Genomic DNA, 27514 nt, shown 5'->3' on the forward strand with positions numbered 1-27514 from the left:
AAAAAGCCAGCTGTGTTTCAAGTAGATGCCAGTCAGAATGTTAAGCTACGATCGCAGCCGAACTGAAGAGTAAGCCTATGGATCCAGAGCACTTCAGATGCACAGAAAGATGCACAAATAGAAAAGGAACTGTTCACAGTACTGTATGGATATGAGGAATTTCATGAAGATGTTTATAATAAAGAAGTTAGAGTGGAAACAAATTACATACCATTGAAACACTTATTCAGAAACTCCTTGTATAATCTACAGAAGGGTGATACGAAAGTAATATACAGACTGGGAAAGGGACAACAAATAGTAGATGCCTTCAGCACAGAATATGTACCAGACAGGCATGAAGAAAGTACAGGTATGTTAGGAACTTAATGTAACTGTTTATGTACAGGTATGTTTACTGTTACAGTAGTCTTTACATTTAGGACTTTTGCCACTCAAGGCCTTATGTCTGGACTGTTATAGCTTTACACTCTTCACCTTCTAGACAGAGCAGGTGCTCTCACGTCACCAAGTCTGACAGTGATATATGCTTGCACTATCTTTGGTTCTTTCTTGACCTTGTAACCTCCAAGAATGTGTAGCTGATGATTCAGAGCACGTAACTGCTCAGGAGAAGAAAGAAAGAAAGACTGCCCCCATATAAGGCAAAATAGCAAGCTCCTTTAAAAGCTGCCTCCTCAAGTTCTAGTTCAACTTGAGAAGGAAGGCTGCTTTGTGGTGGTGGTAGCAGAGTGGGAAGAAGAAAGGAAGGATGACTGTGTGTCCACCCCAGCCCATAAATGTCTACAGGACAGGAAGAAGTGAGGTAAAGGGAGAGCGAGATTAATCCAACAGTGAACATACTCTAACATCTATAATTATGTTATGTTTTATTTTTATTTATTCTTTGTTTACTCGCTAAATGAATTGATCCTAGGACCCTTTTTAGGCAAGATCCAGGTACCTAAGCACACATTTTTACAACACGGTACCACACTGTACATTACCACACGAGAATTACAGAATGCCAGTGAGTTTTTTTAAAGAGTTATGCAGATATAATTAATCCCAAACTTGTTCAACATGATACATTTCAGAATGAGGAGTACATCAATGTGAGGTAAGTTTTCTTTCAGAGCTTATGCAAAATTATAAATATGTGACTGAAATGATGCACAGAAATATAAAGACTAACCCTTCATTGATAATATTTCATCATTTTTCCATGGAAAGACAGTTTCCAATGATAGAGATCTATATTTTTCTGTACTATTTGCAGCAAGACTTTACAGACATGTGGCCACCAGTGTGACAGTCATCTACTTCTGGACCAGTGTGGGAGTTGGGCACAATTCTGCTTTAGTGTGCCTTTATAGTTCAGTTAGGGGTTAAATTTAAGTCTAGTAGTAATACAACAAATCTTCTGGTGAGGAAGCACAGGATAGGGGGTCCTTGGTGTTAGACTCATAACTGGTAGGGGAAGTTATCTGGGAGACATATGTCAGCTGATCCTCTCCAGAATCACAGAGTCACTTGAACAGGGACCCTGGTAACAAACACTGATTAAGGAAGGTTGTAGGTTTTCTAAGAACATGACAAACATCATGGACCAGCTTCATCAAATACTGAAAGGGGGCCTGGGATGGAAAACAGGTAAAGCAGCCACATAGTTCAAGCTATGGCAAGATGGCAGTTACCCAGGATTTGGACAACTTGGTCCTACTTAGTGGACAGGCAACTGCCTTAGAGTCTGACGACATGGGTAGATGTCCTGGACCTTCATATATTGGTTCCATAAGCATCTTTATGAACAAGGAATACTGGCCTTACCCTCAGTAATCAAAACATGGGCATTGTAACCACAGGCCAATGGGGAGACATCTTGAACAACTGATGGAATGGTTTTGGCTCTGGAAGACAAGTTGTCATCTGACTAAAGGATGGCCTCCAAAAAGGCAACTCCATAAGCCTTAGTCAAAACAGGCATCAGAGTTTGGACTTGTGAATGTATTTTATCAAATTTGCAGCCCCCAAGTCTAGGAAGCCTTCACATTCTGAAAGAAGATTGCTGGCCTCCTGGTATTCCATATATCAGGCTGCTTTCAGTTACCTTGCACTTTGCCTGCTGGGCAATTGTGAAAAAGCCGGCTGATGACAAAGCATTACTAGAAGAGATGCTCACCTTTTTCCTTGTTGAGGTTATTTTGGAGATAGCTCTCTGCTTTTTAGTATTCTTAGTGAACCAGATGTGGGTGGGCAAGAAGTGACATCATGCACCATTCCCAGACAAAATAAACAGTGAAAATGGAATTTTTTGTAAGGACTTTATTTTCCACAGGTAATGCAATTATTTGTCTTAGTAACCTCTAACATCCAGTGTCTCTGACAATCAGAAAATGTTTACAATAAGCATGCCAAAAAATACAAGAAAATTTCCTCTGACAAGGTACTTATGTGTATACTTTAGAATCTAGGCTGAACTGGGCTGATGATGCACCAAGACATATGCACTAATGTGCAGCAAGAGAGAATAAAGGATGGCATGGGTATACTGGCATTCACCTGGGAGGGTGTCCATCCATCCTATAGGTGAAGAGTGCAAAGGTCTGGAAGTCAGGCTTCTACAAAGAAGTCCAAGATGTAAAGACTACTGCAACACTAAACCACATGATTAACATCTGCTAGAAGAAGAACTAGCATTTCTTTTGCATAATGCAGCAGAGACCACTGACAGAAGAAAAAGTACACAGATACAACTAAGAAATGCAGCTACTGAAAGACATTACAATGAAAGGATGGCCTGAGGAAAAAATCATACGTAAGAAAATGAATTTTAGCCTTATTTTGATTTCAAGGAAGAAATAATCGTCTCCAAACCCAAATATTCAAAGCTGATCAAATAAAAGTTTTCAATCGACCAAGGAAAAATTGCTGTAGCCAGTCACGTGGCTCTGACTATGGCCCGAAGGACCTAGGTTCATTTAGTGGCTTGGGTATATGAGGCACTAGAAAGGAAGGATGTGTGTGCATGTGTGTGTCTGCCCATGCTAGGGGATAAGCATGCACTTGGAAGCACCTTGAGATTGTTCCCTGATGGAAGCTGAGGACACATGGTGAGGAGTTGTCCTTAAAGGGAAAATGTGGGGGACATTGGCTGAGTTGCCGCCACAGAGGGAGGATGGTAAGCCACTTGCACCTCCATTGCATGTCCACCCCTGAATGTGTAACAGATATGGTGGGAGTGGAAGCTAGGGCATAACGAAAAACTCTTCAGAAACAGTATGTCACTGCATCAGAGTCCCCAATCTCCTCTCCAGCCCCAGATGTGGATCATTTAGAGCTTGGGGGAGGATAATTTGTCTGGTAGACCAGGTGAATTAAGAGAGGAGCTGGTGGCGGCTAATAGTGAGCTGTGAAGAGCCAGGAAAACAAGGAAAAGATGCTTTAGTGGATACATAAGTCACATCTGGGAACAGATAGGTACAAAGAAAGAACAAGAGACAGCTCAAATAGAAAAAAAAAAAGTACAAAGCTGTGATATCTGTAGCATATACAATGACAACAATCTAAAGGAAAAGATGAAAGCATACCCAGTTCCAGACCATCTACAGACCCGAGTAAGCAAAGATTTGGTCTACTTCAAATAAGCCATGTATCTGACGAGTGTGAATACTGTTCCAAGTTACCTGAAAAAATCAGGCAAAAAGACACACAAAGTTCAGCTCTGTGTGAGTGTTTAAAGGATTAAAGTTTACGTCCTTGATATAGGGGGATAACTGATGTTGTCATACTTGACAACAGGCCACAATACACAAGTCAGGAATTTTGAAGATTTGTGGATAAGTGGGAATTCAGGCACAAAACAACCAATATACACTATCCACTATCCAAAGGACAGGTGGAGAAAACTTTCAAAACAGAAGAATGCCATTAGAAATCCGGACAATTTTGCATGAGTGAGAATTCAAGCATATAACATCCATGCTACACAATCCATTGGGCAAGTGGAAAGAACTTTCAAAACATAAAGTATTCCATAAGAAAGCAGGATGAGGATATGAGGATTACCAGCTATCAGTTCTAGAATAGAGGAATATTCTACTACATGGACCCATTGTCTCACTAGTTCAGTTATTAATGGGCAGAAGGTTGCAAAGTAAATTACCTACTCCAGCTTCAATCCTGATGCCTAAAAATTAGCAGAGAGTAAAATAAATGCAGGAAGGAAATCATGACCGATAAAAATACTATGGCAGAGACAGTAGAATGCTAACTACATTTGCAGAGAACAGGACAAATAATCCAAAAGTCAGTGGAAAGTGCACAGTCTGAAACTGAAGTTGCCAGTAAAACAGCTGACTCAAGAACCTGTATAGTTTTCGGGGAACAACATAAGCTGTACAGAACAAATTACACAGTATCTGTACAAGACAAATACATCCACATCAAAAGTCGAAAATGGGCCACCAGAACTGTTATAACCAGTCCTGTTGAAAGAAAACAGAAATTGACAGCCATGACAGTCAACAACTGCAGTAAGACACCCCCTGAAATAATGCTTCTATGTAAAGACATAGTGCAGGATGAACGATCTCAAAAGAAACAAAAGACAACTGCTTTATGTAAAGGGGCCTGTTAACTTTTTCAGACACAGTAGACAAAGAAACCAGAAAAATACAAGACTGTTCTAGAAGTAAAAATCATTCTTAGGAATGAATACTTGCATGACTGGAAATGTATTCTGAATTTGTTTTATTTTGATATAAACAACCTATGACATTTAGTAATTTACAGTGATCACTGTACTGTAATGCATACTGCTTCACAGATATATCTATTTTATAGTTTATAAAAATGGAGCTATCATATATGTGCATACAGCTTTAATGCTAATGAGCTAACTTGAGTGATTTGCATGTCATGTAGTACACAAAAGTTCAAGTGAAATCAGCTGGAATGTAGTCCTCATTGAGGTTAGCCCATATCTATCCCTGTGTGTTACTTGGTAAACCTTGTGACATGAGGAAGCGATTGCTCTACATAGCAGTAAAATAAAGCAACATTTATTTAAGTCATGGTAAGAGTAAGGAAAAAGGTTCAAAAGGCATTTTTTATTTTGCAGAAGTGCAAAGAATAAAAGGGAGTTTAATAAAATTAAAATAACATCAACAAGCAATAACTGAACAGCAAAAATAAATAAAATGTTTTATTTGTTGCTCTGAAGCTAGTTTTGTATTTTTTGGTTAATTCTGTGTAATGTTATCTTTGGGGCTTTTCCCCCCGGGCCTCTGCTGAAAAAGGGGACATGCCAAGACGGACTAACCCGGTTAACAAATGTCAAACAAACAAATGAACCAAGCTGTAAAAGAATTTTGAAAGGAACTACAAACCACCCATATCTATTGCTATACAGGAATAAAGACTTGACTATCTCCTAGGCAACCAGAATTTCATTAGCAACTGTGACACCTGATGAAGCTGGTGGGGAAGGGAAGAGTGACAGGACATTACTGACTTGTTTATTATCAGGAAGAGAGTATGTGGCAGCATGCCTGGGCACACAGTCCCTTAATAGAGTCCCTGGTGGAGACCAGAGACCACAGCCCACATAGGAGTGCTGGTTGCTGGGGGAGGTGTAGCCCTGAGGGGTTAAGGCTCTTATGGAAGTAAGTTGCATGTCTTTGCCTAGAGCAAGTTACTGGGTGCAAACTGTACGGTTAGGGCTAGTGTAAAAAGTTACTGGGTACAAACTGAAGGGTTAGGGCTAATGTAAAAAAAAAAAAAAAAAACAACATTAATGGTTGCTTAAACAGACCCTCTAGGTCAGCACTTGCCAATAGGCCAAGAGGTGTGGGTGATGGTCAGCATGATGTAGGGAAGAAAAAGTTGAATGCACAGTTTGAACATGAATAAGGCACTCAGAGTCAAACAACACAAAGGGGAGTACTGTTAAAAGAACAGTCATAAAATCAGAATGGCTGCAGAAGGTCAGTATATGAAACTTTTGCAAAGTCCATGTCTTTGACTCACCAGAGTATACTGGGAATGTCCCAGAACTTTTAGTTATGTACTTACCATAACGATAGATGTATGTGATCCATCTCGCCTACATTCATAACTGATGGGCTCGGAGCCGAGAATCGGCTCCGACTCGGCCGATAAACTAGCACAAAGTCTCTCATTCGCTGGGTCAACCCCCTTATCCCAGGATGCACCACACCCAAACCCCCAGATCTTGTTTGCCCCACAACAACTCACCCACATGTGCCACTCCGACTGTACAATAGTGTTTCCTCCAGATCTAAAAGGTAGGGGGAAGGAGGGCGGGTACGTAAGAATGTAGGCGAGATGGATCACTTACATCTATCGTTATGGTAAGTACATAACTAAAAGATGTAATGCGATCCTATCTCGCCTACATTCATAACTGATGGGACAGCGTCCCTAGCACCTAGATCCTGGGAGGCTCACTGGAAAACACTCCTGAGCACTGTGGAACCAAAGGAAGCCCGACCTCTAGAGGCCACGTCCAGTTTGTAATGAGAAATAAAAGTATGTGGAGAAGCCCAAGTGGCCGCTGCACATATCCCATCCACTGACAGTCTGGCGTGGAAGGCCACTGAAGTTGCCATAGCCCTAGTAGAATGCACTCTAACTGGAAATGGAAGGTCCCTTCCTGTTGATGCATAAATAAATGAAACACAATCCCTAATCCACCTAGCGATAGTGGTCTTAGTTACTGCTTTGCCAATCCTGTTATCTGCAAAGGTCACAAACAACTGGTCTGATTTCGTCTGCTGCTGTGTCCTATCCAAGTAAAACCTCAGTTGTCTATGCACATCCAACTGATGAAGTCTGTATTCTGCCTTGTTGGAAAATTTTGGAAAGAAAACTGGTAGCTCTATAGATTGCTGCAGACAAAGAGCAGAAGAAACCTTTGGAAGAAATGACGGGTTTAGCCTTAGAGATACTCTATCCTTGTGAAAGATCAGATAAGGGGGCTTAACAGAAAGGGCTTGAAGCTCCGAAACCCTTCTGGCTGAAGTAATAGCTACCAAGAAGGCAGTCTTCCAAGATAAGAACTCTTGCTCACAAGTGGCCGCCGGCTCGAAGGGATGAGATGTCAAGGCTCCTAAAACTACATTCAAATCCCATGGCAAAACAGGTTGCGACACCGGGGGGCGAAGCAACCAAGCTCCCTTAAGAAAGGCCTTACACAACTTATGACTCATGAGTGAAGGCTCAAGGGCAACATGATAATTAGAAATCGCTGCCAATTGGACTTTAAGCGTGGAGACAGCGGAACCCTGTCTAAAAAGAGTTGCCAAAAAATCTAATACTGCCGACACCGGGGCTGTCAGAGGGTCAAGGTTGTGCCGCTGGGCCCAAATGGCAAACCTTTTCCATTTATTAGAATATATCTCCTTAGTGGAAGCTCTGTGAGAAGAAGACAGAATCCGGACCACCTCAGGCGAAAGGATATGCTGTCTGACTAAGGTCGGAAGTGGAGCAGCCAAGCAATTAGCTTGAGAGTTCACAGTGATGGATGGGCCTGACCTGACTGAAGAGTCAGGAGGTCTGGAACTGGGTCCAGAATCCAAGGATCCTTCACTGCATACTTCCGAAGGAAAGGAAACCAAACTTGGTGGGGCCAGTGTGGTGCGATCAAAATCATGCTGCTTCCCAAGCAGATCGCCTTCTGAATCACCTTTGGCAGTAGTGGGACCGGAGTGAAGGCATAGAGCAGACTGGAGGGCCAATTGTGGACTACAGTGTCCCTGGATGACTCCCCCTGGGGGGGAATCAGGGAGAAGAAATTGCTGCACTTCGCGTTCCAGGGGCTGGCAAAAACGTTGCAACAGGGAAACCCCCACTTGGAGAAGATCTGGGCCGCTACTTGGTCGTTCAGGGACCAATCGTGAGGCATCAGAATAACTCTTCTCAGCCTGTCTGCTATCACATTGGACCTCCCCAGAATGTGCGTTGCCACTAGAAATCTCTGGGAAGCAATTGCCCAGTTTCAAACTCTCATGGCTTCTTTGCAAAGAGGATAAGACCTGGTTCCTCCCTGCTTGTTCAGGTACCATACTACCGCTATATTGTCTGAGAAGATTGCGATGGTACCCTTGGGAAGAGAGCTGTGAAGTGCCTGCAACGCTAGAAGCACTGCCCTCATTTCCAGAACATTGATATGTAAGTGGGTTTCATGATTCTGCCATGTGCCTTGAACCGTCCTGCCCAGATAATGCCCCCCCACCCTATCTGGGAGGCGTCCGTGGTCACTGTGGCAATGGGGGAGGGGGGGCAGAAGAGTCTCCCCTGGTTCAGGTTGGAGGAGAGGAGCTACCAACGAAGATCTCGCCGGCAAGTTTCCGTGATGAGAATCGGGTAGGACAATGGCAGATCTTGGTATGACCACTGGGTCGACAGGAGCCATTGGAGAACTCGCATGTGCAATCTTGCCAGAGGGACCAGAAGAATGGCGGCCGCCATCGACCCCAAAAGCTAAAGGACCATCCCTGGCTGGGGCTTTCTTTCGGGGTAGTAAGGCTAGGACTTGGTCCTGTAGTATCTTTATCCTCTCTGTTGGAAGGAATGCTCGCATCTCTACAGAGTCTAGCTCTGCGCCTATAAAGGCAACACGCTGTGATGGCAGCAATACAGACTTTTCCCAGTTTAATGTAATTCCTAATAGATGTCCCAACTCGATGGTAGCACTCACGGCTTGAATAAGAAGATGCCTGGTGGGGGCGGTGAGGAGCCAGTCGTCTAGATACGGAAACACCTGGAGTCCCAGACGTCTCAGGTGAGCCGTCACCACTGCCAGACATTTGGTAAACACCCTGGGGGCTGTGGTGAGACCAAAGGGCAGGGCTCGGAACTGGAAGTGACTGGCTCCTAGGCGGAAGTGTAAATGTATCCTGGACACCCTGTTTATCTTGATGTGATAATAGGCGTCCTTGAGATCAATGCAGCACATCCATACTCCTTTTTCCAGCAATGGGAAAATGGATTGCAACGTGACCACCCAGAACTTGGACTTCTTTACGAAGCAGTTTAGGTGGCTGAGGTCCAGAATGGGTCTCAAGTCCCCAGTTCTTTTCGACATCAAAAATAACTTTGAGTAAGTTCCTAATCCAGTCTGGTCTGTGGGGACTGGCTGGATGACTCCCTTTCCGAGCAGCTTTGCGACCTCTATGGCTGCTTGATCCCGTTGACTGGGTGGCACGTCCGGGATTTTCCTTGACGGTGGAGGGGGACGGATAAAGGGGATGGTGTAACCTCCGGCGATGATACAAAGCACCCACTGATCCTGAGTGATGGAACCCCAGGCCCTTGGATGCGTCAAGAATCGACCCCCGACAGGCTCCGGAGACGCACAGTCGGGCAGTCCCTCAGGGACGCTGGAAGGAGGAACCACAATCCCCCCCCTCTGCCTCTGGAAGGGGGGTCACTCTGATGGGCAGGGAAAGACTTTTGGGACTTTCTGAACCACATCTTTCCTCCCCTCTGAGCCTTGGGATAAGGTCTCGAGGGAAGCGAAAAACGGGCCCCAACGGCAGACAAAGTCTTACCCTCCTGCTCACATCTAGTGAGTGTGTCTTTCACCTTGGGTCCAAAGAGAGAGGACCCATCAAATGGAGTGTCGGTAAAGGAAGACTTGAATGCCTCCGCAAAGTGACACAAGCGCATCCAGGCTTGCCTCCTAAGGGCTACGCCCGAACTCACTGCCCTACCCGCTCCTTCGGCTACATACGATATGAGCCTCATGGACGAGTTAACAATGGACGAAAGGGTAGACAGCTGGGCGTTGACAGACTACGTCAATGCCTCAGGCACATTACCCGACATGGTATCTCCCAACTCCTTTACGAGATCCCTTTGGAGCCTCATAAAGTGACATAAATAATTCAGCGACCGCAGGGTAAAGGTCGCTGACATCAGGGTACGCTTCCCGTACCTATCCATGCTCCTGGACTCCTTGTTAGGAGGATGGCTAGAAGTAGATGCCTTTGCCACATCTTGCAGGGTGGCAGACGCCACCACCATAGCATCAACCGGAACTCCCTTGGTTAGAAACTCCTTGCCAGGGGGTGCGGATAAAAACTTGTTGGGGCGAGAAGGAACTGGCTCCACAGAATCAGGGTGTTCCCACACCCTTTGACAAATAAGGTCCAGTAACTCATCGAAGGGTGGAGACACCCAGGAGGAGGAGGGTTGGGCTCCGAAGGCCTTGAGGAAGACCGACTCCTCTGCGGAAGGGGTTTTGGATGGCCAGTCGCCCCTCTGTCTCAAGATCTTCAGGATATTAGAGAACGAGACATCGTCAAAGGACGACTTAGGGGACCCTTCCGCATCATTGAGGTCGGTGTCCGAGGTGACAGACTCATCTGGGGAGTCTATGTGCTTCCTCTTGCACAATTTTTTCCTGGGGGGCTCTTCAGGCACGAACTCTGAAGGCTCCTCGGAAAACAGGGGACCACACAAGGAGGAATCCTCAGACCTAGGAGCCGCGCTGTCCGAAGACAGGGGGGCACCAGAAGCTCTAGCTGCCGTGTCTAGGGAAGGAGTCACAGATTCAGGTGAAGTCACTAGAGACTTGGCCAGCGCGCTCCTCATAGCCTCGAAGGCGGGCCCACCAGAATCTGAGGAGAGGCCCGTCCCCGAGACCATGACTGGTGTCAGGGTTCCCCTAGCTGAGGCGACAAGAGGGAGACTCGGGGCCGAAACCAGAAGCCCCGATGAATCCCCCTCAGGCCGGGCTGAGGACACCCGAGAACCGAAACCTCTGGAAGGCACAGAAAGGGTTGGAGCTGAAGATGGTGCAGACAAACTAGCAGTGGGTCTCGGGACCGACTTAAGGACTTCACCCGACTCTACGAACTCAGACGACACCAAGGTTGTCGGAGGAGGAAGAAACGGTATCGAAAGGGCTGGCTCCGGGGCCGACTGGGCCGGAGCCAAAATTAATTTGGATAAGACAGGTGACTGGAGGAGCCTCTGGACCACCCTATCTACATCTGAATCTGAAAGTCTGGAGGACCTGGAGGAAACAGAAGGGGGCCGAGAAACTTTTCCTATCAGCTCCGAGACAAGGCTAGGAGGCCGGCTCCGAATTGGCTCCAAAAGGATCGGGGCTGAAGCAGACTTGACCAGAACCGAGACCCGTTTCGGCGCTGACGGTTCAGGAGCCGAAGAAACCGACCCCAGAGCAGAAACACTCTCCTGCGGCTCCGAGACCAATGGAACCGACGAAGGAGACCCAGATTTAGACCCTCTATCCTGCGGCTCTGAAATCAGTGGAGCCGAGGAAGGGGACAGAGTACCTGATCTCTCATCCCGAGACTCCAACACCAGTGGAGCCGAGGAGGGAGACCCAGATTTAGATCCTCTATCCTTCGGCTCCGAGGCCAGTGGAGCCGAGGAAGGGGACACAGATTTAGCTCTTTTTGCAGGCGGCTCCGACGGACTTGTCGGAGGCGAAGACTTCTTTTGCTTCGATTTCGAGAAGGGAGAAGAAGCCAAAGCTTCCTCGATGGCTGGCTTGATCAGACCCTTCAGGATAAGCTTATTTTTTCTCTCATGTAGGACACGAGAGGAGAAAGCATGGCAAACACTGCAAGATTCTTGCAAGTGTTTAGCCCCTAAACAATAAACACAGATGGTGTGGCCATCTGTCAACGACATCTTGTAATTGCATTTTGAACATTTTTTAAAGCCTGATGGCTTATGCTCCTTTTCTTTGCCAGACATACTCACTGTAACACACTCAAAACACACAAGGAGGGAAGAGGGGGGAAGAGCTCTAACTTAAATGCTCTACAAGAGATAGGGCAAAGGCCCTCTAACTCAAACGGGCCTAGCCCGCCAAACAGAAGGGATTACCACAACAATTCAAAAAGACAAACACAGTCAATCACAAAGGAACTAACAACAAGGTAGCTATTAAAATAGCTGTTTGAGTATAAATTCTAAAGCTAACTGCCAAAAAGCGACCAAAAGGCCAAAATAGAAGGGTACTTAGCCACAGCCAAGTCGAGACCACGTCGTTACTCTAGGAGCGGCAAACGAGATCTGGGGGTTTAGGCATGGTGCATCCTGGGATAAGGGGGTTGGGCCCAGCCAATGAGAGACTTCGTGCTAGTGTATCGGCCGAGTCGGAGCCGATTCTCGGCTCCGAGTCCATCAGTTATGAACGTAGGCGAGATAGGATCTCATTACATTTCAAGTTATTGTTCTGAAGAATGACAGTTCACACATACACACATGAGGGAAAACACATGTTAAGAGAGCTGTGAGAAGCAATGAGTCTAAAACTAGTTTTCTGGTTTTCTCCATAGCTTCTTATTCTCTGAATATATATCCTGACACATCCTACATAAAATCAATAAAACAGTCTGCATCACATGAGCATTGCCAAGTAATAGTGGCCAATAACTCCTTTTTCAACATATCAGTAGAGTATTTACCTCAAATTTACGTCTCAATGCTTCAGTCATTATTGGTGTTAAGCCTGTTCCAGATTCCTTGTTTTCTTTGCCATACAATGGGGTTCCACCAGGACTCCTATAAAGTCAAATAATTGCTAGATATAAATCATTTGTAATTAGTCAAAAACAAGTTAAGCAGAAATTAATACAACCTATATTACCTTTCTATGTTCAACTTTTTTAAACGCTTTCGTAAATCAAATGATCCATTTCTGGGACTTGTTCTGGTTAGGGTACTGTTAAATGAAAGCAAAAATAAACAAAAGAAAATCATAGAACAATATAGTCATGACTATAGCTATAGAAAAATACAAACATTAATATCATAAATAAAAAGTGCCTGCAAACACATTCTAGCAGTCAGAATTATTAACAGTCTGCAAAAAGGTAGCTCTATTAGCTTACATAGATAAAGTCCTGACCTTTTCAACAGAAAATCCAGGCTTGACTAGTGGCCTGCACACTGTAAGAGCTGGTATGGGGGCATAGTAAAACAGTGGCAAGTATCAAGTCATCCATCTTCGTGATGTAAGGAATATAGTTGGTGCACTGTGACTTCCTGCATTGTTGTGGGCCACATAACCAAGGTAAAGTGTAGAAGGGCAGCATTTTGTAGAATTCACAGCCATGGCAAGTAGGCACAGCCATGGTAGGTGCATAAATAACTCTCCTACCCAACTGTTTGGCAATATATCCTTACCAGCAATCCTCCTGTAAGAGTATTATGATTTTTACATCACCTACAAGCCTCCAATTGTTGGTAGCAGAACAGAGACCATGGCCACCTCCTACCCAAAGATTGGTGAACAGACATTAGCTGCTCACTTCCATCCCTACCTGTCTGGCTGCCCCAGCATCTACAGCGGATATAAAAAGTGTACACACCCCTGTTAAAATGCCAGGTTTTTGTGATATAAAAAAATGAGACCACAATAAATCATTTCAAAACTTTTCCCACTTTTAATGTGACCTATAATCTGTACAATTCAACTGAAAAACAAACAAATCTGTTAGGGGAGAAATATAAAAAATAAAAAAAACGTACAATACGCTGGTTGCATAAGTGTGCACACCCTTAAACTAATACTTTGTTAAAGCACCTTTTGATTTAATTACAACATTTAATATTCTTGGGTACATGCCTGCCATCAATTAAAGAGACTGATTAACCCCAAATAAAGTTCAGCTGTCCTAGTAGGATTTTCCTGACATTTACTCAGTTGAGTGCTACAGCAAAAGCAATGATTCACAGAGAGCTTACAAAGCATCAGAGAGAACTCATTGTTGAAAGGTATCAGTCAGGAGAAGGGTACAAAAAATTTCCACAGAACTGGATATACCACAGAACACAGTGAAGACAGTCATCAAAGTGGAGAAAATATGGGACAACAGTGACATTGCAAAGAACTGGACGTCCCTCAAAAATTGATGAAAAGACAAGACAAAAACTGGTCAGGGAGGCTGCCAAGAGACCTAAAGCAACACTGAAGGAGGTGCAGAAATTTCTGGCAAATACTGGTTGTGTACTACATGTGACAACAATCTCCCATATTCTCCATATGTCTGGACTATGGGGTAGGGTTGCAAGATGGAAGCCTTTTCTTACACAGAAAAACATCCAGGTCCAGATAAAATTTGCAAAAAAATACATCAAGCCTCTCAAAAGCATGTGGGAAAATATGTTATGGTCTGATGAGACCAAGGCTGAACTTTTTGGCCACAATTCCAAAAGGTATGTTTGGTGCAAAAACAACACTTCGCATGACCAAAATAACACCATCTCCACGGTGAAGCATGGTGGTGGCAGTATCATGCTTTGGAGTTGCTTTTCTTCAGCTGGAATTGGGGCTTTAGTCAAGGTGGGGGGAATTATGAACAGTTCCAAATACCAGTCACCTTTGGCCCAAAACCTTCAGGCGTCTGCTAGAAAGATGAAGAGGAATTTCACCTATCAGCACGACAATGACCCCATGCATACATCCAAATCAACAAAATAATGGCTTCACCAGAAGAAAATTAAAGTTTTGGAATGGCCCAGACAGAGCCCAGACCTAATCCAATAGAAAATCTGTGGGGTGACCTGAAGAGGGCTGTGCACAAGAGATGCATTCACAATGACAAATTTTCAGCGCTTTTGCAAGGAAGAGTGGGCAAATATTACCAAGTCAAGATGTGCAATGCTGATAGACTCCTACCCAAGAAGACTGAATGCTGTAATTAAATCAAAAGGTGCTTCAACAAAGTATTAGTTAAGGGTGTGCACACTTATGCAACCAGCTTATTATAGTTTTTTTTTACTTTTTATATGTTTTCCCCTAACAGATATGTTTGTTTTTCAATTGAATTGTACAGGTTATAGGTCAGATTAAAGGTGGGAAAAGTTATGAAATGATTTATTGTGGTCTCATTTTTTTATATCACAAAAACCTGGCATTTTAACAGGGGTGTGTACACTTTTTATATCCACTTTAAGTTGCTACTTGAAATTGGTTTGTCTGGGTTGCAATCAGGGCTTTATCCTTCTATGCCAAATAGCCACTTCAAGCCACAGCCTTCTTTCTTTCTAATTGGTATTTTTAGTGCAATTTCAGTATGGCCGACAGCCATCCCTGATAAAGGATGGGATGGATATACACAATGGATGTCAAAACTGCAGGCTGCTGAATTTTGGAAGAAAGGCAATGTTTTACATTTCCTGATTCAGAAACATTCTGCAACTTCCGATGTGAATGCTGCACAATATTAAGGCAGGCAAATGCTCCCTCACCCCACTGAAGTGGACAGTTCTCAGGCAGAACCTTCAGATTCCTTAGGCCCAGTCAACTGGAAGTCTAAAGGTGTACACTCCTATCTGCTGTAGCTCAGACAAATTGCTGAGGATTGCAAATCGTTGCCTGCCTGAGTGCACTGCTTACTCTGGGTTAACAAACAATACTTTAACTATATAAGCAACTTTACATTCCTCCTGTATGAGCCACTGTTCTGAAGATTTTTTTTATCTCCTTCTGACACAGTAGGTAGAGGCCTATTATCAACTGCCTCCATTCCTATCTACCTCCTCCACCTCCTTGGCAATTACTTATACAGCTGTCTACCACAATATCGCATCCTTACTATAGTTTTTACTTTTCTCCTTAATTCCACTCAAAACACACTTCCAAGCTCCACCTTTCACGTAATCTATTTTGCCCAATGAGTGCGCAATCCACCCAAGTATCGCTCTGACAACTGCACACACCCATTTGCATCTTCTCTTTTAATACCTCTACAACCTCAAACAAATACTTATTCCACTACAGAAACAAACACTTCAAAAAATAGTCATTCAGTAAATATTAATGCAGGTTGTACCCTTCAATTAAGTAACCACTTACTTTTCCTCACCCTTTTATTTCTTTCCTCTCACCTTATATGTGAGCTACATAGTAACTACAGATACAAGCATGCAGGCCACCCTTACTCAACATTACCTTTATTTTAACACATACTTACTGCATACAGCAAGAAAAAACACCAGATCATTAACATATTTCTAAACCAATCATAATATAACAGCTTAGCATAAATAATAGCAACTAATTCATACACTGCTATTACTATTGAAATACTCTTGCTGCTCTGGTGCAATAACCCAGGTACCTATTATTAATAAACAGTAACGAATGCCAGCATAAATTAAATGAAGGTTATTTACTTACAATAACACTAGATCTGTGTTGTCTTCTTCCATCCATCTCAACCTGTGAGTTTCTCAAATCTGACACTAGCTATAACAAGACTTTTAACTCAAAGCACTGCCTACTCTTTCATAGTGCCCTGCGAGCCCACTATTCCTCAGGTCGACTTTGCCCCTTATGCATATAAACCCACAATGTAAAAAGAAAAAAACATGCCCCTAATGATGGGAAAAGTATGAAAACAGACCAGAGGGTCCCACCAAGTCCTCAGGCTGGTCCGCGAGGTCTCTTAAAAGAAATACACACACGCACACACACACACACACACACACACACACACACACACACACACACACACACACACACACACACACACGTATTATAGACAGAGGAGAGAGAGATAGAGACAGATATTATACATACATATACACACACACACACACACACACACACACACACACACACACACACACACACACACACACACACACACACACACACACACACACACTGAGTTGACAGTTTGGAAGGGGGGATGACGGAGGGATGATTAAGATAGATGGAAGAAGATAACATAGCTCTATCTATTGAGCATTACAATATCATAAATATCATATCCAATGTTGTCTTTTCTATCCATCTCAACACCTGTGGGACAGAGTCCCCAGCCAGTCAAAAAAGGGTGAAAGCTTGGGCCCACACCCAAGGCACTTCCTGAATCCCAGTAACTTTCCTTGACAAGAGTACACCCACACCCAAACACACCCAAACACACACACACACACACACACACACACACACACACACACACACACACGCGCACACACACGCACACACACACGCACACACACACAGCAGCAAAATGCATACCACAATAACTAACCCTGAAACCAAATAAAGATTAACAGCAGTGATGCAGAAACCTTACAATACCAACTATGATACAAAAAGTAGCAATGGCCAAAAAGGCGGGGAAGAACCACACCACCTAAATTTTCCTAAAATAGACAAGAGGTCTATCACTACTAACCAATGGTAGACACTACTACAAAAGCTAATAGTAGAGGAGGAAGAAGTGAAAAATATTGCAAAACAAAACTCTTAACAAACAGATGAAGATAATCAAACACTTAGCAAAAGCTGTTGGAGATGCAGTTTGCACTTAAAGCAGCAAATGAGACCTGAGGTGTAGTGGGCTCACAAGGCACTGTGTGAGAGGTAGCAGAGCTCTGGAACTGAAAGTCCTTGGTATAGCCAGTGTTGGATATGAGGAACTCACAGGTTGAGATGGACAGAAAAGACAGCCTTTTATCCCATATCATTCAACAGTCTGCACTACTAAAACTCATTAGCAACTTCCTCTTGTTTTTTGTATTTTCAATATATATATTATTAATGATAACTCTAGTTCAGTATTAACATATACAACAGATAGCAGTCCCTTTAACATACCTTCCTCTTAAAACATTTGGAGGGAAAAACACTATTCGCCATCAATATACACATAACTCCAAGTATTAATCCTGATCCAGTCAATTAGCAGTATCAAAGATTTTCAATTATAATTCAATACAGCTTACATGGAGGCTATTTGCTCTCATACTTTTTCCATAAACATTGTTTTACAGATGGATTTGCCCATTATTCAAATCTTCCATTAACAAAAACCACAACACATATTTACATTTCCACTTTTGAGTAACACATTTTTTTTTAATTTATTTCATTTATTTACTTGACATTTGGTTACTGGGAAAGTCTGGCTGGGTAAGAAACCCATTTTCAGTGGAGGACTGGGGAGTAAAGCTCCAGTACAGAAGAAAAAAATACAGTTATTCATGATTAACAGCAAAGCAAGAAACAGAAAAAGAACACAAACTTATAGATGAACACAAATGCTAAACGCATACATTTAGATGGAAAAATAAGCAGATATGTCAAAGCATTTACAACATAATTAAACTTTACTCAGAGGTTTAGCAAATAAATCTGTGGTCAATACATTATCATAGGAAGTTTAACAAACACATGCCATATAAGATAATATTAAAGGAGGGACAGTAGCATCCAAAAGAATCCCAAAGAATATGCATGTAGGCAATGAAACTAGACATTGTTTAGTCATGTTAGTTGAAAACTAAAGGTAAGACAGGTAAAGGAAGGTAGTGGTGTGAAGAGGAGTGGAAGAAATTAGATAGGAAGACAGTAGGCTGAATTATCAGCACAGATAGTTGGTGTTTAAGCAGTGAAGAGTAGAAGGATCTAGGATGTAGGAAAGAAGGTAAAACTACGGTGCTAGTAGATAATCTTCAGAGAATGGATGAAGAGAGAGGGTAACTGGGGAGGGGGACAAAAGGTTTAACTGAAACTAGGGTAAAATAAGAGAGCTGGGAGTCAGGCTGGTTCGGAGCAGGGACAGATATGTGATCTGAGGAAGAAATATTTTAGTTTAATCTTGAAAATCTTGAAATCAGAGGTAGTTCTAATATCTAAGGGTAGCGCGTTCCATAGTTTTGGTCACTGAATAGGAGTACAGACATTGTCCAGCAGTTCCATTTCGTTTGTGTAAAGTTATGTGCTGTTTGTCTTCCGAGTGGAGAGGACAGTTAGTAATATAGATCTGAAGAATTGTTTTTAAGGTGGGGCAGAGGTCAGGATTATAGATAACTTTATGGGCAGTTGTTAGTTGGAGGTAGTTTAGATGTTGTGGTAGCTCCAACCAGTTAAGGAGAATAAGAGCCGAGCAGGGGTATTTAAAGTATGGTATGCCTGTTGCAAATTTAGAAATTTTGTTATAGCAGGATTCAAGCTTATTTTTAGTGCTACTAAAAAAAAACTTTGAATACCTTCTTGTAATGCTTAAAAAATCTGTAACAGCAACAGAGGAACGGAGAGACACTCTTTCCAGCCACACAAAGTGCAGGGATAAAGCTCTGAATGTAACCTAGCCATTCCATGTTTGACTAGTGGCATATACTCTTTAAAAGCCAGATGCAGCAGTGAGTGGCCATTATCAGCTCAGTCTTGGAAGAGGAAGGGTAGTTTGTTTTTCTGCACTGGTGATGCCTAGAGATGAATGACTGCTCACAAAATACACATAGCAGGCCAGTGCTGCAATGGCAGAGCAAAGCATCACCACAGAGGCATGTGTGGTAGCACAGCATACCTACCTCTAAGTGGCAGCAACTGCAGAGATTATGAGATACCTCTGGAGATGGCAGTTAGAGCAGTCTGCAGGATCAGCAGACTACCCTGTCCTACTGACAAATCTCTTGCCTCTCATAAGGATCTCCAGAGAACTCTTGTTCCATCAGGGATGCCTAGCTTTCATCCACAGGAGGAATAAATGAAAGGGTAAAGGCAGGAGAGCCATCGGGTAACTACTGCAAACTAGGGAGATGGAGGGAGGGGGAATGCAGTGTCTGAAGCCACTAATCCATTTCCAGCCTAAGCATTTTCTACTTCAAAAAACTCTTCTTTAATCTCTTCCTTAAATCTCCATACATTTTAACAGTAGTTCCAAAGTATTACTCGGCTATACACCAAATATCTGAATGCCATAAGTATAGATAAATTTGTTTGATTGCTAAGGAGGGATCAAGACATCTGCTGCCTTGTAGTTTTGTAAGCAAACATCCAACCACAATTACCTACCATCTCACACATCATCAAAACATTCTTTTCAGGATCAACCATGTGAATTCAACACATCATCGGCAAATAAGGACATATTTATCTCTTCCCTGTCTTTCACATAGCCTTTCAATTCTAACTTCCTTATCTTAGCTTCCAAATTCTCTAAATATAAAGTAAACATTAAAGGGAAAAGCAATAACTTCATGTCTTATTCTGCTTGAAAAAAAGAGGACTATGACATCCCTGCATGAATTTTAATTCAAACATCACAGATAGACTGTATCAACTCAATAAATTCACTTGCAAAGCCAAATACCTTAAGCACTACTGTCAAACAAAATCATTCAACTCTGCCAAAAGCTTTGTCAGCATCTAGACTATTTTAATATGTTACTGAATGTTTGTTTTCCTCTGGTTAACCCATGTTGGTCTTGGTCTATTCTCTAGAAGTCTACTTTGGTTAATATTTTTGCTAATACAACCACAACTCATTTAAAACTGCGACTTAAAAGATAAATAGGCCTGTAAGATGAAGGCAGTAATAAATCTTTCATAAGTTCATATGTAAGTACTAGGCAATCAGTATGCTGACCACTACAGGCCTTGCCAAAATCCCATATTCAAAAATTCCCTACAGCCTCAAGGAGGGCAAGACAAGAGAGACTAAAGAAAAATTAAGACTGTTCATCCAGTCATCTAGGTCTGCCCTGAAGGTGACAAGCACTCTACTATGCTTGACATGAAGCTGAAGTTTGTTCCAGAGGTGGGGGATATGTTGGCACATGCATCTATCACACCAGTGTGTCCTGTTTATCTGTTGATGAAGATTTAGTTACTTCAACCACGTATATGTGGTACCATTTGATCTGCAAAAGAATAAGGTTTCAAAGAGGGTTAGATCTTTCATGGGTTAAAAGAATAAACATTGACCTCCACGGAGAAGTCTATGAGAGACAGAGTACAAAGATAAGGCTGATGGTCTGTCCTCATAACCAAGATTTTTGAAGCTACTAATCCTTTTATGGGTTCATAGGCAAGTACTAAGCTAGCTGCCTTTGTAGGCCATGTTAAGCCTAGCCAAATTCTCTTTTTGTGCTCAAAATAACCTATCCAATTTGGTTATAGATTGGCCTTAGTCATCCCACAGATGATAATCATACCATAGACAATTTGAGGGCACACATGCATGGGGCGAAGCATTTAGGAGCTGCCTCTGTCCGTTAGTAGTACAGAGGGCAGTCCTGGGATACATTTTCCATTTCCTGTCCATAGATCTAAGTTGAGCTTGAATATGGACAGGGATGAACTTTGTTTTAAGTAGCTGGGGAGTCTGTTCCACAGCAACAGCATCATCTGTGAGATGTACCTGTTCCTTCAAACCATTATATTGATGTTGCAACAGAGGTTTAGATACCTAAACTGAGTACTTCTGATGCCATTAGACTTTCTGATGTGCAGTAAATCCATTAGTAATGGGTCGGAGTATGCCTTGTATGCTAGACAGAGGTCACCTCTTAAAAGTCTGTACAATATAGAGTATTGTGGCAGGGCTTTGAGTGATCCATGTCGGACATGTTGTTTAGGCCTTGTATCCTTTTAGTAAGGTATCTCTGAGAGAGTTCCAGTTGTTGCATGTGACTGGACAAATATATGCAAAAGGGGGCCTTACTTTCAATGACTGGCCTAAGAAAGGGCTGAGTAAAGAGAGACAATGACATCCCTAGACCTAGACATAATCTCTTTGTTTATAAGCTGTGCAATACAGAAGGACTTTCTTACAACAACAGACAAATGGTGGTCACTGTCCACATAAGTTCCCAAATCCCAAACAACCGGGTCAACCCTTAGGGTAAACGTCTTATAAAATCCTTAGGTTTTAGTTATGAATCTCTGAGGTCTCTTAAGTTGAGTGATATGTTTAGACAAATAAATGCCAAAAGATGTATTACATTCAATAATGCATTTGAGGAGACATGAGCAAAGGGGAATTGAGACTTCTTTCAATCTACAGGAGATGCCACAGGAAATTTGATGAGCCAGAAAGAAGGCTTTCTGAACTGCTATGGAGATATAATCTCTTTGTTTATAAGCTGTGCAATACAGAAGGACTTTCTTACAACAACAGACAAATGGTGGTCACTGTCCACATAAGTTCCCAAATCCCAAACAACCGGGTCAACCCTTAGGGTAAACGTCTTATAAAATCCTTAGGTTTTAGTTATGAATCTCTGAGGTCTCTTAAGTTGAGTGATATGTTTAGACAAATACATGCCAAAAGATGTATTACATTCAATAATGCATTTGAGGAGACATGAGCAAAGGGGAATTGAGACTTCTTTCAATCTACAGGAGATGCCACAGGAAATTTGATGAGCCAGAAAGAAGGCTTTCTGAACTGCTATGGAGACATGATGATCAAATAATAAAAAATATCAACACAGCTGCAGGGATAAACTGGAGTGGTGTGTTACTTATATGGTACATAATAATGTTTTTTTTTTTTTTTTTACCAACACACACACACACACACACACATATATATATATATATATATATAAAATTATATGACGTCTTCTGTTGGTTTCTTGCTGTTACTTGCATTTGTATGCATGCATACCACAGTTTAACTATTTATCATAATCAGCTAGTCTTATTACTGTATTGTACCGAGTACAATAAATACACGAAAACAACCGTTTCAGTTAATACACTTTACTGTCACATTCTCATTTCAGATCTACAAGCATGCAATACAGATGCTGTCAGCTCTCTATGGCAAATACCCAAAGCATGTTTATACACAGCCATACTTATACCTAAAAGTCTGATATTTTTTCTCAAAGTCTGATGTATAACAGTTCTTTCTTTGTATAATAGTTTTCCTTTGTTCCCTTGTCCTTGGTTCTTTGTAGTTTGATGATCCATGGAAACTCAGTCTTGCATTATCTGAAATGTGGTGTTCCAGCACTAGCTGAAACTTGCTATTACATCTCTTTACTACATTGATGTCCTTCCAGCTGCCATCTGCACAGCTTTTACAGACTTTGTTTCTCAATAACATACTCCTTTACATGGATGCCAATATCTAAGCTATGCCAGCACACTTACTACTTCTTATTTTTCAGCATTTTATACTATTTCTAAATTAACCCTTTATATTTCATATCATTGTTGCAGCTTTTTATTCAAGCTAATAATCATGCTAGCAACAGTTACTATTATTCTTTCAGGTCCCCCTTATTTTTTTTTTTTGAGGAATGGACTAAAATTTAGTTAAAGAAAAGACTGCATTTGTTTCATTAGCATTATTATTTACAGTATTTACCACTTTGCTCCTATTTACAATCATAATTTGTTGAACTATTGCAATTCTTTGTAACCTGTAGCATATAAAACAATTCCAAGCTGTCATTATTATTATGACCACCAAAACTACCAACACAGGATGTATTAACCAATTTAGCAATTTGGTCCCACATGATGACCATCCTTTGAATATGTCCCACTAATTATGGACAGTGTCAGCTTCTGTTTTTGTCTTTTACTATTAAAGTACAGTTGTGTACACTTACTATAAATGTAGATGTTCGAGTGTATTCACTGTTGCAGTCATCACACTTGGGTTATCTGCCTGCAGGTAGCCCTCAGTCGGCTCGAATACCAGAGACTTAGTATTTCTGCGTCGGATGCTGTCACTCCAGGACTGACGTCAGGTCGTAAGGGGTATAAATACAGGCAGCTGACGCCTTCCCCAAATGTCAGGCGCCCCCCCCAAATAGGGAGCTAAGTTATGGTGGGGAAAACAGCACCAGCAAAAAGAAAATAACAATACCAACACCCCTGAAAGGGGAGAGTAATAACCATAGAGAGGAGTGAGAGAGAGAGAGAGAGAGAGAGAGAGAGAGAGAGAGAAACAGGGGGCTGGAGGGAGAGAAACCAGGACTGCAACAGTGAATACACTCGAACATCTACATTTATGTTAAGTGTACACAACTGTACTATGTTCTTCTTGTTTCACTGTTGCAGCCATCACATTTGGGTAGATTCCCAAAGCTGAAGAAGGGTGGAGGCAGTCAAGAAGGTTTAAATCTGCCCAGTATGCCTTGTAGGACTGCAGTAGCAAAACCTGCCCTGGATTTGGAAAAGATAGGCAGGTGGTAATGCTTGGTGAAGGTGTGTACAGAACTCCAGGTAGCAGCTTCCAGGATGTCCCTGGTAGGGGCTCCCCTGAGAAATGCTGTAGAGGTAGAGGTTGCACTAGTGGAATGTATTCTGACCCCCTGAAGGGTTGGTTTCCCATGGTGCTTGTAGCAGAAATGGATGCAGTGTGCTATCCATTTGGAAATTGTTTTGAAATGGCCTTGCCCTCTGCCCTTGTTGCAAAGCTGACTAGTAACTGGTCAGATTTCCTGAAGGGCTTAGTCCTATCAAGGTAGAATCTGAGCTGTCTGTGCACTTCCAAGGAGTGCAGGATCCTTTCCCCTATATTTTGATGATTAGGGAAGAAGGTTGGCAAGTGATTGAGAGCCACACTGGACACTACTTTAGGCATAAAGGAAGGGTTAGTCCCGAGGAAAACCATGTCAGCATTAAAAATAATGAAGGGTTCCACAGCCATAAGTGCTTGTAGCTCAGACACTCTTCTAGCTGAAGTGATGATCAGAAGCAAGGCTGTTTTCCAACAGAAGAATTTTAACTCTGCTGACGCTGCAGGTTCAAACGGGAGGAGCGTGGGCTTTTCCAGTACAGTTAAGGTCCCAAGCAGGGGTGGGTGCTCTCCTTGGCGGCCTGAAGTTGTTTGCCCTCTCAGGAACTGTTTGATAAGAGGGTGCGAGAAGAGAGGTGGCTCAGTGCTGTAATGAGCCGAAATGGCAGAGGCGTGTATCTTAATGGAGGAGAAGGACAGGCCTTTGTGGAGTAGATCTTCTAAGTAATCCAGGGTTAGAGGCAGGGAGGGCAGAGTTGTGTCCTCTCCTTTAGATTGAATCCAGGAGCAGTACCTTTTCCACTTATTAGCATAGGATTTTCTTGTACTGGGTCTTCTGGCTTCAAGAATGATGTCCAGCACCTGCTTGCTTAGGCTTACCAGAGAAGAATTCTAGGAATAAGCCAGGCTGCAAGATTTAGGGTTTGCAGTTGCGGATGCAAAATCTGTCCCCCCGCTGAGAGAGCAGGGTCGGGTTCTGGTGTAGGTGCCAGGGTAACACCAGTAACAGGCTGTGCAGGAGTGGGTACCAGTGCTGGCATGGCCAGTCCGGGGCAATCAGAATTGTCCTTGATCTGTCCTGTCTTATCTTGAGTAATACTCTTGAGAGAAGGGGCAGAGGGAGAAAGGCATAGATTGAGAGATTTACCCACTGAAAAGATAGAGCATCCACTTTCCACACCCTGCTGTGAGGATTCCTGGTGCAGAATTTGCTGAGCTGGTGGCTGCAGGGGGAGGCAAAGAAATCCACCTCTGGGGTCCCCTATTTCTTAATCAGAAGGTTGAAGGTGCTGGGCTCTAACTGCCACTCATGTGGGTATAGGAGATTTCTTCTTAAGTCATCTTCCAGTGAGTTTTGTTTGCCTGGCAGGAACTGAGCTTGCAGATGGACTTGCATGTCCAAGGCCATGTTCCACAGGGCCATGGCTAGCCTGCAGAGTGGGTAAGAGTGGGTTCTCCCCTGTTTGTTGATGTACCACATAACTGTGGTGTTGTCTGTTTTTATTAGCAGGTGTCCTGGTGAGAGTAGGGATCTGAAAGCTGTTAGAGCATGCTGCACAGCTAGCATCTCTTTTTGTTTGATGTGCAGATAAATTTGACTTGGGCTCCAGTGGCCCAGACTGAACTTGCCGTCCATGTGTGCTCCCCAGGCATAGTCTGATGCGTCTGTGGTTAGGGTCTGGGTGGCGTGGGGTTGATTTAAGGGCAGTCCCTTGTTGTGGTTGCATGCTGCTGCCCACCAAAGAAACTCTGCCCTTTGACCGGGTATGATAGGAATATAGTTTCCAGGTCCTGAGAATGTTGGCACCAAAGACTTTTTAAGTACCACTGAAGTTTCCTCATATGCAGTCTGGCATATGGAATTAGTAGGATGCATGAGGCCATGAACCCTAGGGCCTGCAGGATTTTCCTTGCCGATAGCTGGGTTCTGGTGGCCATTTGAGTAAAATAGTCTGTCAGATAGGCTTGTTTTTCTGAAGTGAGGAATGCCATCTGGGATGCTGTGTCCAAGCTTGCTCCCAGGAATACAATCTTTTGACTGGGGACTAGTTTTGATTTCTTTTCTTTGATGGTGTACCCCAATGATGTGAGAAGGTTTTTTACAAGTGTCAGGTGCTGCAACAGCATTTCCTGACGGTCCGCCTGAATCAGGCAGTCGTCCAAGTATGGGTAAATTTAGATATTTCTCTGCTTGCAGTAAACAATGGCTGGAACTAGGCATTTTGTGAATACTGTTGGAGCAGTGGATAGGCCAAAGGGAAATGCAGAGAACGGATAATGCATAGATCCGGCCCTGAAACGTAGATATTTCCTGCATGACTCCCTTATAGGGATGTGCAGGTAGGCTTCTTTTAAGTCTAGGGTGACTAACCAGACATCTTTGGCTAGCAGAGGTAGAAGCTGCTGTAGGGTGAGCATTTTGAATTTTGGTACCACCAGGAAGGTGTTGAGAATTGAAAGATCTAGGGTTGGGTGCCAAGAGCCTTCTTTTCTGGGTACCAGGAAAAGTTTGGAATAGAATCCTTGACCTATCTGTTCCAAAGGAACAGGTTGAATTGCCATGATAGAGAGCAGAGAAAGAACTTGGTTTTGTGCCTCTGCCCACTGGTTCGGAGGAAGGTCTGGGAACCCTTTTGGGGATGGCAGAGAGTGGAAGTAAAATTTGTACCCCTGGGATACAATGTTGAGGACCCATCGATCTTTGGTGATGGACATCAAGTTTTTGCATGAAGGGCAAAATTTCCTCCTAGGGGCACAAACAGTTGGGCTGAGGTGGGGAGTGGAGTAGAGAAGTCATTGTGAATTATTTCCGTAAGGGGGTGGCTTAGCACTCCCTGCTTTGGAGGTGGAGGCACTCCATTGCTTAGATCTCTGCGTACCCTGAGACTGTATTCTGGGGGGGGGGGGCTGTTTATCCTGAGTCTAGTCTGAGATGGCCTTGAGGGGGCTGGAAAGGACCAATGTTTCGAGGGGCAATGCCTACTGAATCTAGGAGGCTATACTTGTAAGAATTATTTGACTGTCTGCATAGATTTAGCTTTTTCTTCCATCTTTTCAAGAACCTTTTCTGATTTGGTGCCAAACAGATTGTCCCTGTTCAAAGGAGCGTCTAATAACTTTGATTTGACATGGTCTGGCAAGGTCTGCTCCTTAAGCCAAGCATGCCTTCTCACTACAGAACCAGTGACTGCTGCCCTGCAAGATGCTTCTAGGGCATCAAAACCACAATGCAATGTGTGCTTGCTGACTTGGCTTGCAGAATGCATAAGCTCTTGCAATTCTTTATTTTCTGCACAGTCTGTAAAGGCTGCTATCTTTTGCTTAGTAAATTCCATAATATGTTGTTGGTACTTCAACATGTGAAACTGACAATTCAAAGCCCTAATGGTGAGAGTTACAGAGGTATATACTTTGTTACCCCATCTGTCCAAATCTCTGGAATCCCTGTCCGAAAGGGTGGGATTCTTGGCTGTAGTTGCTTTGATACCTTTAGGCCCCTGGGAAAGGATCTCTGGATCAGCAGT

At 43.0% G+C, this 27514-nt stretch overlaps 1 protein-coding gene across 1 annotated transcript in view; it reads right to left on the bottom strand.

Annotated features, from left to right (window-relative positions):
* The window catches only part of PRR11 (proline rich 11), an 868944-nt gene that overhangs the window by 113696 nt on the left and 727734 nt on the right, over nucleotides 1-27514 (bottom strand). Inside the window, exons 9-10 of the mRNA XM_044054274.1 lie at nucleotides 12632-12706; nucleotides 12450-12546 (exon numbers count right to left, since the gene is read on the bottom strand). Coding sequence (XP_043910209.1) covers nucleotides 12450-12546; nucleotides 12632-12706 — 172 coding nt within the window. The remainder of the gene's footprint in view (nucleotides 1-12449; nucleotides 12547-12631; nucleotides 12707-27514) is intronic.

The sequence above is a fragment of the Protopterus annectens genome, chromosome 13.part0 (genome assembly GCF_019279795.1).
Source record: "Protopterus annectens isolate FY-2018-M chromosome 13.part0, PAN1.0, whole genome shotgun sequence".
Lineage (NCBI taxonomy): Eukaryota > Metazoa > Chordata > Ceratodontiformes > Protopteridae > Protopterus > Protopterus annectens.